Below are 19,412 nucleotides of genomic sequence, written 5' to 3' on the forward strand. Positions count from 1 at the left end.
CTAAGGAGAGTTTCCTAAATATTTCATCCAACTTAAATTTGAAACTTGAACAAAACCAGTGAAGCCCTTTTAAAGTTCTGGTTTTGTGTGGGTTTGCATAATTAAAAAAATATAGTCACCTTGTATTCATTTACTGAAAAATCTTACCATTTTATGCTTTTGATCCACCATATTCAAAAAAACATTGGATGTTGGATGTAATATATGCTGGATGTACAATCATGAATACAGTAATTCTAGACCTTATTAAAAGGCCCTATTTCCCTAATTTATTTAAGAAAAAATGGGAAGAACTATAAATATGGACAATTATTTTCTGAATTCAAACTTGTTAAATTTTTTACTGCATATAAAAAGTCAAGAAATTAAAAAAAAAAAATTCTTGAATACACCCCTCAAAGCCTCTATTATGCTTTGAGTCAAATGGAGTTACTCTCTGAAAGCATTATTCTGATGTGTAAAGTAATTAATTATTGAGGTATATTAGAAAGTTAGGGTGTTTTTCTTGGGAAATTTCTGAGAAAACATGTATATACTCTCCCTCAAAAATGAATCCATAGACAGGAGTATCTACTATCCTAAGAATTTTCTCACAAACCATTTTGTGGAGTCCAGCAATTTACAACTGGAAGTGTTAATATCAGTTTTATTCTTTGTGGCCCCAATACTACAGTCTAAAATTTCTTTTTTGTTATATTCTGGTTTTATTCCTAGACACACACACAAGAATTTAATACAAAATAATAAAAAAAAATTAATATGTATTTGCCCTCCTACCTTTAATTCATGGGGTTTTTTTCCCCTTTTTGAATGCGCATTGGGTGATTACTTTCAGTTTTGCACTATGTTATCTTTCAGATGTAAGAGAATTTTTATAAATAGGATTGGGAAGAGACAAAGAATGACAAGGTTGAACGAAACACCTTAGTAGATTTTTGTTGTTGGGGTATGTTGTTCATACAGAACACAATCAGAATGGTCCCAAACTCAAAATCTTTTTACCCCATTTCCCGACATCCCCTTTCTCTTATGACTCCTTTCATAGAGGCAACTTTGTATACTTTTATTTCACTTAAATGGTCGAAAAATAATAGGAAATATTTGCTTTGACTACACTGAGCTTTAAATTATGCATCAATAGATTCAGCAGATTCAGCTGAAAATACCGACTCAGCAGAAACACTATATATGTTTCTCAGCTAAGCTCATGATTCTGTATATTAATGATTCTGGACAAACGCAGTAATGATGTGAGCACTGTGGTCTCTAATCTACCCCCACAGGAGTGGTCAGACACATGGACCAAAGTATTTTGATCTTATTCCTGCAAGTAGCCTTTTGACTTCAACGAATCTGCTCCTATGGCCCAGTTACACAGACAAGGCAACACTGAATGAATAACACAGAAACTTGCCTTCATATCCTAAATCCCCTGAAACAAAAAACTGCCATTGGCTAAATGCTAATGAAAGTGTCACCTGGACAGCTCATGCATTTTCAACTATCTGGAACCCCAGAAATATCAAATTTGTGTAGCTGCGCTGACTTCGATGAAGCTATGTTGTCTTTTACCTGACAAGGCATATTTAACTGCCTTGAAGAAAGGGATGAGATATGTTAGGGCCCCAGGCTGGGAAAGCTCTTGTTTTACTTCTTATCATCAAACATGAGTGATACCATCAATTATAAGAACTTTCCCAGCCCTTAGTTTAAATTATTTTTTAAAAAAATAATGCCAGGGGGTGTCCCTGAAGTAAATAGTGCTGCAGTGAAATAAAGCTATTTTAAGCAAACATATTTTCTCAGACATCATCCTCATGTAGTAAAAGATAAACAAATACATTTCAGAAGTTTATTGAAACAAGCACGCTTTTATTAGCAGACTTATACAGCCCTTATTATTTAATGAATTCTTTTAAATATTAGTTTTACAGTCAGTATACACACCCACTCTTTAAAACCATTAATCCAGTTATGTGACCTTTTACTTTTAGAAATAGAAAAATAGCTATATAAGATGTCACAATATTTGAATTCAGACCTTTTGATTATAACACTCATCATGAATAGCACCAACTTGTGTAAAGAACTGTAAGAAAAGCTTAAAAATAAATATACTCAGAACAATTTTTTTTCCCCTCCCTGTTTTCCTATCACGTACGCATGAAACTAAATGACAGCTTTAGCTTCTGGGTTCATGGAATCATTCTTAACCCTACTAGAAATTTCTCATAATTATAATCTTTTTAAAGAATGTACACTTTGCTTAAATAGACCATTTCTATCTTAGAAAAAATTTGATTCAAGAAGAAAAATGTTCTGAAAATATAAAAGTTTCCAGGATGTATACTTAAATATTCATGTATCCTATGATGTACATTGGACTGAAATATATGTTTCAGACTTGAATAATGTGTATTTCCATGCTCTCTGGCTTGTAATATCAGTTGTGCAACTGAATGTGCTTAGTTCCTCCTCGGTTTCATGTCTGTCTAAAGCACCACTCCCCTTCCTTGCACACATGACTTTCCTGGGAAAGCAGATGTTGTAGATCCAGCTAGGTTCCAGGGAGGGAAAAGAGGCAGAGTGAGGCTGGAAGACTTTCTCCAGCATGCAAATGTCACATAGTCTAGATGTTGTCTGTGTTTTACTGCTACAGCAATGAAGGTTGTGGGAGTAAGGGCTGATAATTTGTGATAGTCAAAGACAGCTCAGTACTTGTAATGTGCTGGATTTTAAGGCTGCTCAGTTCTTAAAAAAAACCCAACTCTTTAAGTTTGTGATAAAAAAAAGTTCAAGAGATAGTACAAACATTTTTGAATACATTCTTGGTACGAGTGCATTTCTCATTACCTGTATCCCATTTTACAGTGGATAAAAATGTTGTCCCTATTAAAAATATTAGTCATTTTTTACAAACATGTTGCTACAAGAGCATAGCTTTTATTCTTAGGCCTGTGGCTGGAAGCAGAGGAACATTTAGACCATCTAAGTTTAGACTCCAGAGATCTAGTGTTTACCTCTAGAACACATGGGAACCCATCAGAGGTGTTTTCTATAGCACCTGCCTTTCTCTGCTGTATACATAGGGATCTCAATCCTAATTTAGCCACCAAAGTTAGATTCCTAAATTGACAGTACCAGCTCATTAAACAAATGGGCCCAAATGAACCCACTATACGAATGATATTTACTATTATAATTTGAATAAGAGCATGCAGCACCAGAAGGAAAATAAAATCAAACCCCCAAAAACCGTTCCTATTTTTTCCTGGGACCCTTGTTGTTAAAATGACGCAAATAACAATGAATATTGAGATTGTGACCTGCTTAAGTATTTCCTTGTTTCCATGATAAACTCAGGGGCTAAAATAGGTAATTTTAAAAGTGAACATAGGAGATTTCCATGATGTTTGTTTGGCATTAATTCAATCTGATCTCATTTGCACCACTTACCTATGTATTGTGACAAAAAGAGGCAAGGAAGCAGAAGCTTTCTATAGGGGACATAGATGTCTTTTCTAATCTCTATATATGACCACAGCTGAGAAAATCAGGAATGCTTTCCCTTAAACTCAAAATTCACTTAGCTGACCTGTATTTGTGGGCTATTATATCATTAATAGAAGGTTCTTTGGAGATTGATACAAAACGTGAGAGGACTTTTCTATTTATATGTTAAAGCTGATGTTGAAAGAATTTCTAATTCTTTATTTTTGTTTCATATTAACATATTTTAACTGAAGAACATTGTGATAGTATAATGGTCTAACTAGTGATAAATAAAAATGGAGGGAAGACCAAAGAAATAGCAGTAAATAGTCTTAGAAAGAAAAAATTAGGCTCTCTGAAGATGATGTAAGTATGGCTTTTTTCTTAGAAAGGAATTTCCTACCTTAGAGGGAAGAGGACAGCACATAAGAGATCCTGTGCCCCAAACAGCAACCAGTAGTGCTTATTTTCTGGGAGTGGTGTCAGAGCAGAGCAAATCTATGTTCTGTAGATTGCCATCCTGTTATGCAGCAGGAATGTGTTTGGGTTATATATGTCACCAGGACTGAAGAGACCTGTACTCCTTGTTTGGTGGTACAGTATAGGATTTGGGTGAAATCTGCAATGGCTTCTACAAGGAACTGGTTTATAATGCAGGTGTCAGGCAAGACGACAAGGAGTGTTTTCTCCTGCTGACTTTTTGGGGTTTTTCTGTCTATTTTTTCTGAAGTTGTGGAATATGAAAGCCATTTTCACACGGGAGACTTGAAGAAGGCAGATGCCACTGGAGAGGTTTATCTTCGTATACAAGGAAAAAAAAGTGACTCAGGAAGAGATGGCTTGACTTGAACAGCCTAATCACTTTCTCTAGAGGGCAGGTAAAATAATGAGGAAAAATGTGACTTAATCTGTTAGTGTCTTTTTGTTAGAACTCATGTTCTCAGAAAACCATTCATGGACAGAGTATCAAAAATATTGACATATATTCCATATAGTGGTTGTCTCCATAGCTAACATATTGTTTTTAAGCATCATCACTATTGTGCTACAGTAAAACAATTAAGGTGATGAAGTAATTTTGAGTTGGAATAAATGACCTCTAAGATTTCTGTTTTAATATTCCAGACTTTTAAGGCCAGGGAGGCATCACTGCTTTATTAAAATATGTCTGATTGTTAGAACTGATAACATTTCTGCAGGATAACTTGCTTTTGTAACCACTCTATCTAAAGTAGTCTATGAGCTTTTCTTGTTAACTTTCAGGAACACTGTCAGTGTTCCAAGAAGAGTCTTATTTTTTCATGTTTCCTATTTTTCCACCCACTTTTTGCTTTTAACCATGGTAAACATATTGTTGCTTTTTGAGATTAAATGGCTTTTCCTAGAAGAGTAATTCTTTGAGTAGTTATAGGCATAAGAACAAAGTAACTAAAACAAATTTCAGCTCAAAAGCAAATATCTCTTTCAGATCAAAAGGACATGTCTAGCTGATACTTTACTAGATCCTAGTGTTTAGAATTTCAGCTTGGAATTTTTTTTTTTGTTTGTTTTAAGGATATAATGAAATAATTGTGAAGTACCTAGAAATCTTCTTTTGGGGAAAAAAAATCTTCTTTTGGGGAGGGTGGGAGAGAGTATTTCACTGTTGCCAGCCAGCCTAGAGTAGTTTCTTCTCTGGAGCAGAAAGGTAGAGAAATCTACTTGATACATGCTTCATTTATTCTTTACACTTACCTGTGTTTATTTTATCTGCTTTTCTCACTATTTTTAAAGATTCTAGAAGATACAAGGCTTTTGTATGAAAACAAACCCCGATCTTACTCATTATGTCCTCTTTATTCCTGTATTTTCTTTCTCCATTGTGGAAGAGAACATGCATGCCCAGTGTCATGCTCGTCAAGAACTAATCAAACTGGTAGCTCAGACTTCACAAGATAAGTCTAAAAATAATGACAGGATAGTAGAGGTCATCTTGCTTTAAGAAGTAATGTAGGAAATTGTATAGATTAATCTTTTTGATGATAGATAATAGTCCTATGTAGTATGTCTTAAGGATAAGACTGACTGCTACAATGGATAAGGTATCAGTACAGACTGGAAGAGGGACAGATTCCTGTTTCTTTCAAGAAACTGAACTGTCCTGACCTTTTAAAAAATTCTTTATTTTATAAGAATGGCTTATGTTTTTTCTAAGAATAAAACTTGTAGAGAAAAACCTGAACAATAGCACTTGGCTTCTGTGAATACTCACTCCTGTGGAAGTACAACTCATCTGCAATTTCACAAGGATTTGTTCTGTATAATCCAGATTCTGTGACAGTTTTTCAACAGGCTTGTTCAAGATGCTAAATCCTTCCTCTGAAATTCTAAAGGGTTTTTCTATAGCCTGGGCTGTAACACCCTAATCTTCTTCTTATAGAAAAGATTTCGAGTAACAACTCTTTGGGTATTCACTCTTTGCAGTTCTCTTTACTCCAATTTACCCTCAAATGACTAATGCTCTGTTCGTGGTCATTGCTCTTTTTTTTTCTAGGTGATTCTTTTGATCAATATTATTCTCACAGATATTGAATTTTGGGAACTATGCCACTGTGGGAACAATGCAAGGGGTTTATTATTTTTTTTTCAAACCCACAAACTAGTCCTCAAGTGTTCAAACTTGAGCTTTCGACCCAACTTCCCAAGACAACTGCTTCTGTGTACAACAGGATAACTCATGAAGTCACATGAAATAAAAGTCTAAGCTGTAGAGATTTAATTTCACAGCTGGCTTCCCAAAAGATTAGATGAATCCATTCATGAATAGTATGTTCCCAAATCTGATTTCTTCAGGCCCAATTAAAAAAAGCAAATGAATACGCATTTTAAGCAACGTGTGTTCCCAGTGTCAGTGTGCATACTTATGTGAGCTTTCCCAGAGATTATGAAGATGACTGCTCAAAGAAGATGAGCATATATAGGCAAGAAGGTGAATAAACTATGAAGATTACTCCATGAAATCTATTGATCATTCAAGTCTGTTGTATGTAGAAAATTCAACCTATTATAGAGATGACTTCAATGAGGCATCCTTATCCCAAAAGCACAGTGACTGAAATCTTCCCAGATACCATTCACTTCATTCCCATTTACATGCCTAATTCCCGCAAAATTAACTGTGAATTTTAGAGAAAATGAAATTGCTCCAGATTTTCAGAATTATTATACATCTACTATTTATCAGTTTCATTGCAAGGTAGGTTCTGGACCAAAATAACTTTTCACACACTAGTAATTGATCTGATTTGTTTATTTCAGTCCATGAAGGTAGGAGAAATGAGAATTTTATTGCTAGTGTGTGTATCTGATGTTTCCAAAATTACTTCCTACTAAATACAGAGGCATTCTGAAATTCATAATTCATAATATTAACTGGATAAGAAAAGGTAATATTTAGTACATAATATTTAATTATGAAATCAGAGACAATGAAATGGCATAAGTGAGATAAATTTACTTCCATTGCAATAGAAAACAATGACCAGACACACAAGGCTAAACTGATAAATACTCAAAACCAGATCACTATTATGTTTAACTAAAATATCATTTTGATTATTTTCATATTGCAGGTGGATATGTTCCAAATCAGTATACCTTGGCAAGTTGAATCAAGTTCTTGTTGGATTTAAAAGTCTATGAAAAGGTTGGTAATTTTTTCAGTTAATGTAAGGTAACAATAACATAGATTATTAGAATTAGATGATCCTAATACTTCAGAAATGTCTGAAATTTAATGGAAAAGTGGTTACTTTTTAAGTTCTAGAAAATATGAAATTGCTTTCCATTTTCTGCTGTTCATTATTTCTGTTGGATTATACATGTCAAGTATCCAGATCCAGCTTACTTTTACTAAAATGTGCAAGGGATTCCAAGGAAATGTGACAATGTAAAATGATAAAGGTATATATGAAACTTTTCTCCATAGAAGTTTCTATGTTTTTATAAGCACAATCAACAAAGCTTTTGTTTTTCAGGAAGCAATATGACATCATGCTTTTGTAATGTTTGTAAATTTAGTCTTCCTGTACATTTTTAGATGATGGATAAGTAAAAATTAAAAAAAAGAATTTAATTTCAGGGTTATATGCTTCTAGGTAAAGATAAGAACATAAAATCAGTTCATTAGATTGTGAAGTGGAACACAGAAGAAAGGCTGTTCTGGCCTTACAGCTTCTTTCCTTCTAATCCATGCAAAATATTTTTTAAAGGATCATGCATTTGTGAGGTTGACTGGCAGATAAAAAGGCTGTATTCCTGCAGCATTTTTTCCCATCCTGCTTCTGGCTCCAAAGCAGATGTTGTAGCTAAAAACCCAATTGCTTATTTCTTGAAAATAAATAGCAACAGCAATGAATATCATGAACTGGTATTTTATTCATTCCTTTGCCTACAATTTTGGCCCATTGTTTTTTAAAGGCAACAGAACAGAGATTCTACAGATATTTTACTCCTGCAGATAATGTTCATAATGGAAATAAGATTGTTCCAGAGTATGATAACCTTGTCTTGTCTCTTGTTCTTTCCTCTTTTCTGAAAAAAAAACAAGGTTACAAAATGACTCTGTAGGTTCAACTCAGACTCGGAAAAACGGGCTGGGAGACTATTTCCTAGATGGTAACATTAAAATGAACAATCAAATTTTCATTCACTTCAGCAAGACTGGGAGTGTAACCAGGTTTACCAAGACAGGGAGATCTGGCTCTGCAAATATTTTGTTTCCAAAGAATGAATACAAAGGTCTCAATCAAGATAAAACTAGCTGAAATTTGCTCCTTACTGGATAAAATTGAACCTCACCAGAAGGAAAGCTGTGTCTTGAGTGGATTTTCTATGGCTAAGGTCATAGAAATCCTGATCCTTTTTCCATTAGAACACTGATAATATAATTTCCTATTAGGGTCTTCTTGTGTCTAGAGATTGCATACCGAAGTCTTTCCATACGTTTGGAAATACTTTCCATACTTTACTTTGAGATGTAGTCATTACAGCAAATCTATCCCTATATTTAATTTCACAAGGTTTGTAAAAACCTTGAATTGAATATTTTGGAGTGGACAAAGACACATATACACATAGCCAATATATTTCAGAAGTTTTATTCCCTTAACAATTCTGTCAAAAGAAAACCTTTTATTGATTTGATGAAGGTAGAAACTTATGACTGAACACACAGAATATTTTGTTGCTTAAAAGGTATAAATTAATAATGTCCTGTTTCTTTTCAATCAAATGAGTGGTTTTTGGAAAAAATGGTTATAAAAGAAGTCCTCTACCCTTTTTCTGCACGTTTTTTTTTCACAACTGCTGGATCAATAAATGCTCCAAGAAAGATTTTGTAGAAGTGGCAATTCTGCTCAAAGGCAATACAAGCAGAAGTGTCCTTTGTTTCCATGAATCACTCCTGTGTGGCAGAGCAGATCACAACTGGTATAAGGTTACTTCAGACAGTAGGAATTGCTTAGCATGGGTACCCCAACAGTGAGGGGCACAGGCCTGGACCAAGGTGATCATGCCTTCTTTAAATAAAGAGGAAGAAATTATGCCTGGGATGGAGAATTTGGAAACGGCAGTATTGAAAGGTTCTCCTCTGTCAGGACATTTTCTGTCTTTGGAACAATACAAAGAAAACAGGCATGGCCTCTGCATAAGTGTGACATGGATCCATGAAGCTGCTGCCCTGGTTTTCTCGCCCTGCATGGGACTAACATGAGTAACGAGGGGTTTGTGGCCTGAATTTCCTGTGTTGGATCCAGCACTACCAGGCAGTGCAATCTCTTGGATTATATAGCCTTATAACTTAAACACAGGCTCTGAATATAGGTTTGTTTTTGTTGCAGAAACATCTGTGACATCTCTTCCCCCCAAAAATTTTGATATGAAAAGTAGAGGACAATGGCAAACATGGGTGCACTGCACACAAGTAGCAGAAGATGTTCCTAACATTCAAGTTGTTGTATTTGGAAGAAAACGGAAATCCCCTGCACAGAAAGTTCAAAATCTGAGTGATACTCCCTTTTTGGTTGGTTTCTTTTCTTTTTCATACAAGTCTTACCAAATAGTTTCAGTAAAATAAGAATTGTAGTCAGAGTTAATGTTTATACCTCCATGTCTTAAATAAACACAGCTTGGAGAACTTCTCACTTGTGGGCCAAAGCATATCACTTACAAAAAGTCTCTTGAGGAAATGCCAAATATGATGTGAAAAACCTCATTAACTTTGAATTAAGACTGGTAGGCTTAACAGTCAGGCAATCAATAATGAAGCCGTTCCCTACTTTCTTTACATTCTACTTCTCAAAGCACAACTAATCTGTTTGCACTACTTAGAAGCTGTGTCTCTTTATAATGAACTTGCACCTGGGCAAATATCAATTCTGTAGTTTGCATACAAAGTTTATGGCAGCTTCTGCACAGCTGTATGAACCTGAGCTACCCCTTTTGCAAGGTTTTTATTATTGAATATGTGGGAAAAAACCTCTTTACACATATTTTGCAAAATGGCAGTGTAAACATCACTTGCTTAACTTTTGCAAGATGAAAAGCTACAAGCAGCATCATATGATAGGACTTGCAGATAACAGCCATTCTTTCTTTTGAGCACTAGAATAAACAAGAATAGAACCAATAGTCAGGGATAAGAATCATCATGAGTTCAAAATTTCAGTTCAGGCTTGAGAAAAATATGTGGTGTAGAGGATATAAATATGAAAGTGAGGAGAAAAGAACTGGTCTTGAAAATACAGAATTCAGTTATACATTTCCTTCTTTTTGTTGTGTTGGCCTTTGCTCTGCAACAAATTCTCTCTGTAAAAAATAGACATAATTTATGATAAAAACATGAGTCCAAATTAACTCACACTCTTAATAGGACTTCCTCACCCTAACACTAACCTCACTGACTAATATTTTTACCTGCTATATTTAGCTTTTTGTTGGATTTAAAGTATGCCATGCAAACTGTTACATACAACATATAGTTATTTATTACTATTTTTTTTCCTTACAGTTGACCATTGGTGATATTGGAGATATAAAAAAAGTCTTCTTTGTGTCATGTGGTCCATCCTTGAGAAGAGGAATTAAACTTCACAAGGTATTCCAAATACACCACACATAAACTTGCAATATTCTTCAACATAGCAGTAAATAACTTTTGTTGAGAGACAGATGGTTAGCTTTGCTTTGCCACACACCAGCAAAGCCAGGCACCTCTTGTCTCAGTTACCTGGTAGCTACAGATGACTGCCTACAGCTTGCAGATCTCTTTGTGGGCAGACTGACCTTGTTTGCACCTGCTGAAGTGCATATAACTATAGCTCTTCACTGGTGTGCAGACCCATTCTGCACAGTTCATTGTGACAAGGAAGGTGGTGTTTCCTGCTGATGTTAGGAAAAGTTAATCCCTTCGTGGAAATACTGACAGTCTCCAGCCTCAGACCAACCTACCTGTGGAAGCCAATTAAGCCAATACTTCAGTATCTATCCTTTGCAATGTGGCCATCAGTGGACCTTAAACCTCTGATTGCAGTTTAATACATCTTTAAGAATTCTCATAAAAAGGAATGGAGAAAGGACTTAATGCTGTCAATCTTGAAATAAAATTAGAATTTAAAAGTATACTTAATGCTTAAACTTGAAGGTTAATTCAAGAAAAAATTGTTTCAATGAGCTCTGCCTATGGGCAAGGGCAAAAAACCCCATTGTGGACATAGCACTGAATTAATCTGAAGTCAGTAGAAGAATGCTTTCCTGAACCGAGCCACAGAGTCCCTTAGCGCTGCTATGGATTTGAAAGATCAAGGTGATTCCTTAAATGCATAAAGACTCCAGAAATTGTTCTGGTGGGAAACGCTAGGGATAGATGCATTTCAGACTAAAATGTGAATGGGCCTGTGGCACTCAATGGAACATTGAGTCTGAATTTATGAGCTCCTCTGAGGACAGAGGAGGAGTTTATCTTATATTTTCTCCCCAAATGTGTTCTGTGTCAGCTCATTTTGTAGTCTCAGTTTAGGCTATAAAACTGGTAAGAACAGGTAAGCAAAGCTAATTTCTCATTTTAAATATGCGTCTTCAGGCCATTTGATAAAGCATTCCAAATTCCATCTTAACACCATGTTTAATATATCCATTATGTAATACAAGATTTCAGCCTCCAGACCTGGTGGCTCAACACGTGGTAAAAAATTAATAAATGTAATAGTTTGCTTTCTTCTTTCTTTTCCAAAACAACCCTATGCAACTGGCTAAGTGATTTTTGTCCGCACTTTCAAATACTTCACAATTTATTTAATAATTGGTTTATTAGTAGCTATAAATTGTTACAATCTGTCGGTAGGTTGCTATAGACATAAGTAGTCTCTTGCACTGGTATGCATATGCAACCCACAGCATAAACCACAATAACATATATTTCTTTTGCCACTAGTATGTTCATAATATCTAATACTTATTTATTAGTCTATTTACAAATTATTTATTCATGGAAGCATAATCTAAAATGTAACAAGTTGGCCTCACTCTATAGAACTCTTACAGTGCAGTAAAAAATAGAGATATTGTATAGAAATGGAAACATTACAGGCAGCAGTCAGGATGTGTAATATTACTATGAATCAGTGGTAAAACCCAACCCCAAGTAAATAAAATTCCCTTCTTTGATTTCTTTTTAAGTGAAAGAATTAATATCCAAAGTTTCAGAAATTTCTCAGAAACACAGACGAAACTGTAAAAAGGAGATAAAACCCCTACATTCATTTTGCTACTCTCTGTTTTTCTCTGTTTTGATGTTTACAGGGTTCTTCCCTGTAAACAAGTACCAGAGGTTTTCCTGTTATCTCCTACAATTTTCTGCAAAATTCTACAGCAAATAATTTAACCTTAGCTAAAATTTATGTATTATGTGTAACTTTTGAAGATTTATGTACTATAGAATGAGTAGTTTCTTCTTGCTCAAAAATAGTTTCTGGCCCTTCCCAAAATAAAATACAAACCCATTTTTTACGTTTGTTTAGAATATATAAACACTGCATGATTTGTTCATGAGTTCATGCTTCGATGTAATCTTAGAACTAGCAAGAGTTTGTCAGGTATGTTTTATTTTAAGGCAAAAGTCTGCATAAATTTGCACACCTCATTTTTATGAGTCCAGTTTCTACAGGCTGCCTGCATATGCAGGTAAAACTTAGTGCAATTTTAAGACAGATAGGAGTTTGTGATATCTATTGATATTTAGTTAGGGTTGTATATATTGATAGAAGTTGGGAGGAATATTTTTGTACAAGAAGAAGTTACATGTTTAGTGCAAGAAAATTTTGGTTTTGCAAGTGCAAAAAATAGGTAAATAATGGGCTACATTTTTAGTGGAATTTAATTCTATCTAAATAAAACTACCTTTTATTAAAGTAATTAATGGTTTAATTCTGGAAATGGTCATGGGGTATTGTTTACTTTCATCTGGAAGCCCTGTGTCTGATCTTATAAAGTGCTGGACATACTGAATAAGCAATAATGGAAAATGTTAGGTCATTACATTTCTAAGAACTCAAGGGCAAGACAGTCCAACAAAATTTTTAAGAGTGGAACTGTCAAATTCCCAGTAATTTAATTTTTCTCATTCAATTATATAAATATTTATACATTTCAAAGCTTGTAGCTGAAATCTGTGTGAGTAGACCTGTACTCAGGATTTCCAAACACTTGTATGTGTATTCTGTACAATGAGCACAAAGTTTTGCTGTTGCAGCTGCTGTCAGTACTGGTAAGAAGTGACCACAATAATTTTGGGAATCCCTGCCTAAGAATTTCAATTACTTCCTATCCTGATGAAATTAAGTTTTTGGGTCTTTTTGTTTCCTTTTTCTTTGTTTTAAATGTCTTGGATATAATCTTTCTGTACAAAGAGATTCTAAAGACTGAAGAAACTGTTTCTGCAAACTTGCAGTCATTATTTATAAAAAGTTAATATTGCATGTAATAGTTACCAGAATTCTTTCTGCATATACTTGATAGATTTTCATTCTGTATTTTATAACCTGACCTAGGATAGAGTGCATGATCTGAGTTGACCTCCTGACACTGACCCTCTCAGCTGGGATATGTGAGCTCCTAAGGCTGTGCTTCCTCAGCTGGTTTGGGGGTTCTAAGCCCACAAACCTGGAACCTAATTTCTTCACTCTCCAATAAATGTTTAAAGCCAAGCAGAATGAAGATGGACCTAAGCTTGCCCATTCTACTGAAATTTATTCTTCAAATCACTTATTTCCATGGGCAGCCCTGAAAACCACTGGACACGTCATTTCTGCCAACTTTGAAAATCCTACCTGAGATATAGCAAGACCTATTCAAATAAATAAAAAGTAGCAAAGCAAGTGTATTTGCAAAATGGACATATGCTACCAGGATTGATGTAACTGTATTCATTCATTTGACATTGTGAAACTGCAAGCACATAGAGGTCAATTTAAGCTGTATCTTTCATTGGTTCTTTACAAATAGGCCCTATGCTCATGTCGATATGCAATGAAGAACACACCTATAAACATCAGGCTGTAGAATTAGCAGCTTGCAGTAGCTACTGTAACTGTTATGCAGAATCAGGTAGCTGCTATAAATTGTGTGCAGGAGTTAGTAAAAGGAAGAAATGTCATTTTCTATTGGGAAGGAAATAGGGAATTAAATAATTCAAATAAATGAATTTCTTTCTCTGATGATGCCTGCAGCTCCAGCTAAAAGACATGGACACTAAACAAGAGTTGGGCTTTCACATAGAAGCCCCATGGCTGTTGGTTGATGGATCTGAGACCGTGACAGAGCTTGCTGCAGTCAGGCCAGACCAGCCACCACTCAGGGGTATGCCGCTGAAATGAAAAATAAGCACATGAGCAAATGCATGCACACACAGAGAGTTGTAAACTGCCTAGTAGGATGAGCACAAGGGACAAGAATGAAAAGAATTTTATATATATTAAAAAATCACTCATAATTACTTCTAACTATTCATTCAATAAACAGTGGGGTCTTTGTATGTATCTAGTTAAAGCGTTTTCTTCTGTTTTAAAACAACTGACATGTATTGTTTTCACTAGACTAAGTACCAATTTGAAAGTTTGAAAAATGCACAAAGCCCAGTTAGTATATTTTGATTGCAATTTTCAGAAAATGACTGATTTGCACTTAATGAGGGTCTAAATCACAGATTAAAAAAATGCAGGTGCAAAGCCATAATGGCATGAATCACAAAGAGAAAATGCAGGGTTTTTTTAGGTTTTCTTCAAGCCCCATGTCTGCCCCTGAAGCCATATTTCATTTCATCATTGTGTTTAAAATATGATAACATCTTCCTTTGTTCAGATTACATTTATAAAATATGTAGAAAAGAATTCTCATTCATTATACTCTATGAACAGAAGTCTTAGTTAAAATATTTAAAACTTTTTGCATGTAATATCTAACTGGAGGCTAGACTGCAAATGGAAATTTATCTTAAGAGTCTTTTAGAACATTTAATTCTTCGCAGAACCCATTAAAAATCCTCTGTCATGCTGCCTCAAGGAATATGTACTATATAACTCATCAGCCAAATTCATGGCAAGCCATCCTTTGTTGTGAAGAAGAATAATAACAATGCATATTTGTATAAATAGCTGAGCCATTTCTGTTGAACATATTAACTGATGTTGGCCATAATTCTCAAAATATGAGATCAAAACACAGTTTGGCTGATCCAGAACAAAAAGTGGTTTTCATCATCTGTTATATCTGTGTTTTCTCCTTGGTAAGGTGTTAGAGTTGATAAATCCTAACTCAGTTTAAGACCTGTAACTCCTACAAGAACTCCTGTTTTTTTATAAAGCATGATAAAATCAGTGTGACTCAGGTGATTTCAGAATCCAGAAGTAGGACATTTTCTCCTTCTGTGATGCAAGCATGGATTGTTGCATTGATTCATAAAGGACATTTCATCCCTAATGCTGCAGTGTGCGCTGGAAGATAGCTAGCAATCTATATGAAACTCAGAAAATGGAAGTCAATTCCTGTAACTTAATTCCTTGGTCTTGAAATTAATCTTGTACCTAAAATATATTGGTTTATAATGTTTGATAATTACATTGCTAATAATCTTATTAGGTAATGTCCTGTGTCACTGATTTTTCATGGCAGAAGTCCTTTACTCAATCAATGTCCATGCAGGAACATTGCCTGCATCAGGCACAGATGCAGATGTATTTACCACAGTATTTGGAGAGTGGGGAGATTCCTGCAAAAGGGGATTAGGGCACTCACATTTTGAAAGAGGGGAGGTTAGTACTGAGTCATTTTCCTTACATGTTTGTTTGATGTATTTAATTTTATTATTTTCTAATACCATATTTCTTTTCAATTATGAAATACCAGCATTGATGTTACACTCTGGTAACCTGTGGAAATAATGTGTTGCTTACTAAGTATAGGTACTTTACCTGAATTGAGATTACAGATTAAGAACGGTTTGATTACCAATAAATTTAAAATCCACAAACCATCAGTAACTGTTCTTAGACTCTGGAACTGAATCGAATTATATATGAAATTCTGTGGATTAATTTTCACCTATTTGTGAAGCTAGTGTAGAAATATCAGAGCTATTTCCTGTGACTGCTCCTTTAAAATGTTTGGTTATTTTTTTTTTCTTTTTATCTGCCTGGATAGAGTTGAAAGAAAGATTTTAAATGTGTTAGCTACTCTATGTTAATTAATCCATTTATCTGTAGAATCGCAAACAGGTAAAGCTGCTTGTAAACATAATTGTCTGCTCTAGATAAATCCTAGGAGAGATTTTCTGGTCAACCTTTGCTTATTACCATATTAATGATTATATCTATACAACATGTTCACCCATACCCTGAACTCAGAGCACTTGATCAATTCATCCTGTACAATAAAGCAGAATCCTCTGTATGTTTTCATACTGTTTCTTATGCTCTCTCATGCCTGAGATGCCATAACTTTCCTAGGCAACCTGTTCCTCTGCTTTCCTAGCCTTGCACTTAACAACTCTTCCTTTACTGGATTTATTATGTCTTTTTGAGCTTAGAAACTTAGAAACCAACCACATCATTGTGTTCCAGAGTCATTGATGCTTTTTCTTCCACGAATTTTTATAAATTTTTCTCTAGACATGTCGTAAGTGTCCATAGTCTCCTGTGTCAATTTAATTGCACTTGATCTGCTACCTGAGTAAAACTAAATTAAAACTCATTCCACATCTTTTTTTGGAAGACACAGTGAATGTTTTCTTCCACGTCACCCTCTCTTTGCTTCTCCCTTGCTTTTATAGACCTCTACCCTCTGTGCAATTCTATTGCTGTATTTTTTCTTGCAAAGAAGAATGTCACATTAATCTTCCTACTTAGACTTTCCTCTATGTTTTTCTGATTCTGCAATTAATTTTTTTTTTCAAGACGTCATTTTTTTCAGAATCATGCTGTCTTAGTCCAAACTGTGCTATAACAATACAGGAAGAGCTTTATGATTTGATTGTCTGGATGATATTATTAAAAATATAGGTTAATCCTTGGCATTTTTGAGGGCAAATGTTTATGGGCAATTAGAAGGGTTAATTAAAGGTGTAAAGGCACATATTCAGTGACATAAGCTGGAAAAGAAGTCTAAAAAGAAATAATTCCCATGGCACTTTCATACTGGACATTAATACAGAGTCAGTGATGCAGCTGTTAGTGTTAAAGAAATCAGAGCCACTACGTTGAGCAGCAGAGTGCTGACTATCTTCCCAAGCAGTTCCTTTGTTTTCAGGGAGCAGTTTTTGTGCTGTAGACAATGAAAGCATTCCTCAGCTTAGGTATTTTGTGTGTTCCTGTTCTTCATTGTTCAATAGGTTCCTGGGAAAGGGTTGAGCAGTGGGATGGCAAAATGTTCTGACCATACTGAGCTATTTAAGGTAATAAATATTAAAGCTGGTGGCAGAGATTGCAGAACAACCTCATACAGAGTGAATGGGTAATAAAATGGCGGATTAAATTCTTTGTAGCTAAATGAAAAGCAGTGTCTGTGAGGGGGAATAACCCCTTAAATTTACATGCAAAATGATGGGCTCCGAAATATGATAGTAGTAGGATGTCGTCTCAGTAGAAGCAAAAGAAAAGGAAACCAGAACAAATAAAATGTTTAGAAGTTATTAAAAAAAAAATTGAAAAACAGCCAAGTGGCAGAAAACACAGTCATGACTCCAAAGATGTTCTGTGGTGCAGATGCATAATAGATGCTGTGTTTTGTTCTGATTCACTTGTCTTAAAATGTTCAAGAAGGATGTCAAGTGATATGAAGTATCTTCCATACAAAGAACAATGAAGCAGACAAGTACATTTGGTCTGGAAAAAAGATGATGAGAGGAAAGGTGAGGGAGATACGAAATATAAAATGGCATAGAGAAAATGAACATTTCTATTAGTGAAGTACAAGTGCTCAAAAGCATTCAATGTAATGTGCAGGTGGCAGATTCAAAACAAAAGGAGGTGTATTTTTGCTCAATGTGTAATTAATACATTTTACTTTCTGGTACAAGATGTTGCAGATGGTAAAAGACATATTGGTGCAAAAAACCTTTGCACATTGTCATGGAAGACAACTTTCCACCGAGGCTGTTAAGTGCAAAGACATAATCTCTTTGCTCAGGCAATCTCTGAACCAGAAATTGCAAAAGGCTGAGAGACTTTATATTCAAGAAGCATCTCTATATATTTGCCCTGTTTTTCAACTCTTCCCTAGAAATCTGTTACTGGTAGCTGTTGACAACACTGTACTGGACTAAATGGATCTGCAATTTATACTACTACCAGTCTTACAATCTTTTTACATAGAAGTACATAAATAAAAAGTTGGAATGAGGTTTTACTGAGAGTTTCTAAATATAAAAAAGGTGAAAGGAAGGAATACAAAGGGCAAGCCGTCTTGAGAGACAAGATTATGTCAGCAATATCTCTGAAAAATGTGGAATGGACAGGCAAAGAAAACAAAGTTAGGGAAACTTGAGATTCAATAAAAAAGGATCTCTCCTGACTGATAAAGAACATGAATATAAGGAAAAGCCAGAAGGACAGAAAATTTCAACAAAGTGTAATAAAACAGACTAAAATGGGTTTGCAAAACAGTTTAAATAAAATCCTGTTGGTTTTCACTAATTGTACTTCCAGTGGTGTGTTTAATGCAGTTCCAAACGTCTTTATACTGAAGGGGAAAAAAAGAAATGTAATGACATCAACCAAAAGTATGTTCTTTCTAATGCTGAGGGAGTAGGCAATTTAATGTATTATTATGAGAATTCATTGATAACAATGGGTGATTATGACCACTGTTGTCTAATGAATGTTAATTATTATCACAAAGAATGAAACTAATGATAGGTCCCTTTCTCAGCTAGAGTTAGCTGTGAAGGAACATGAATATTAGCAATACAGGCTATTTCCTCTTAGTCAAGGGTCATGTAGACTGACAGGAAAATTATATTTGGCTTGGAACGACAAAGAATAAAATTAAAAAGCAATGAGTGCTCCCGAAAAGTTATTTGCAAGATGTTCCTCCCAGCTAGATCTTATTTTGGGCTACATATACTTACAAGCAGGGGTATAACTTGCCATGGTAACTGTTTGAGGATATCGTGGATATAACAAGGTATGAATTCTGGAAGTCCTAAGGCTGTGATAGGAATAATAACTTGGGTGTTTTCTTTTTCTGATCACATTGTGAGAATAGTCTGACACAGAGAGGAGAATGGACTGGATGACATAATTTGTTCTAAAAATCATCTCTTCCTTCATTGCTTTCTGGTCCTCATGCTTTTTCCTGCCTGGTGGCAAATTGGCTGGCAACAAATAAAAATT

General features: G+C 34.9%; 1 protein-coding gene and 1 non-coding gene across 2 annotated transcripts in view; both read left to right on the forward strand.

Annotated features, from left to right (window-relative positions):
* The window catches only part of RP1 (RP1 axonemal microtubule associated), a 158,519-nt gene that overhangs the window by 107,130 nt on the left and 31,977 nt on the right, over positions 1–19,412 (forward strand). Inside the window, 12 exon segments of the mRNA XM_032108179.1 lie at positions 4,223–4,321; positions 4,324–4,370; positions 7,104–7,114; positions 7,116–7,177; positions 8,764–8,820; positions 8,823–8,902; positions 8,904–9,037; positions 9,372–9,393; positions 9,395–9,553; positions 10,541–10,627; positions 14,256–14,385; positions 15,697–15,836. Coding sequence (XP_031964070.1) covers positions 4,223–4,321; positions 4,324–4,370; positions 7,104–7,114; positions 7,116–7,177; positions 8,764–8,820; positions 8,823–8,902; positions 8,904–9,037; positions 9,372–9,393; positions 9,395–9,553; positions 10,541–10,627; positions 14,256–14,385; positions 15,697–15,836 — 1,028 coding nt within the window.
* On the forward strand, positions 9,114–9,220 carry LOC116436129. The gene has a single exon (XR_004236961.1). It is a non-coding gene; the product is annotated as a U6 spliceosomal RNA (small nuclear RNA).

This window comes from Corvus moneduloides, chromosome 1, assembly GCF_009650955.1.
Source record: "Corvus moneduloides isolate bCorMon1 chromosome 1, bCorMon1.pri, whole genome shotgun sequence".
In the NCBI taxonomy this organism is placed as follows: Eukaryota; Metazoa; Chordata; class Aves; order Passeriformes; family Corvidae; genus Corvus; species Corvus moneduloides.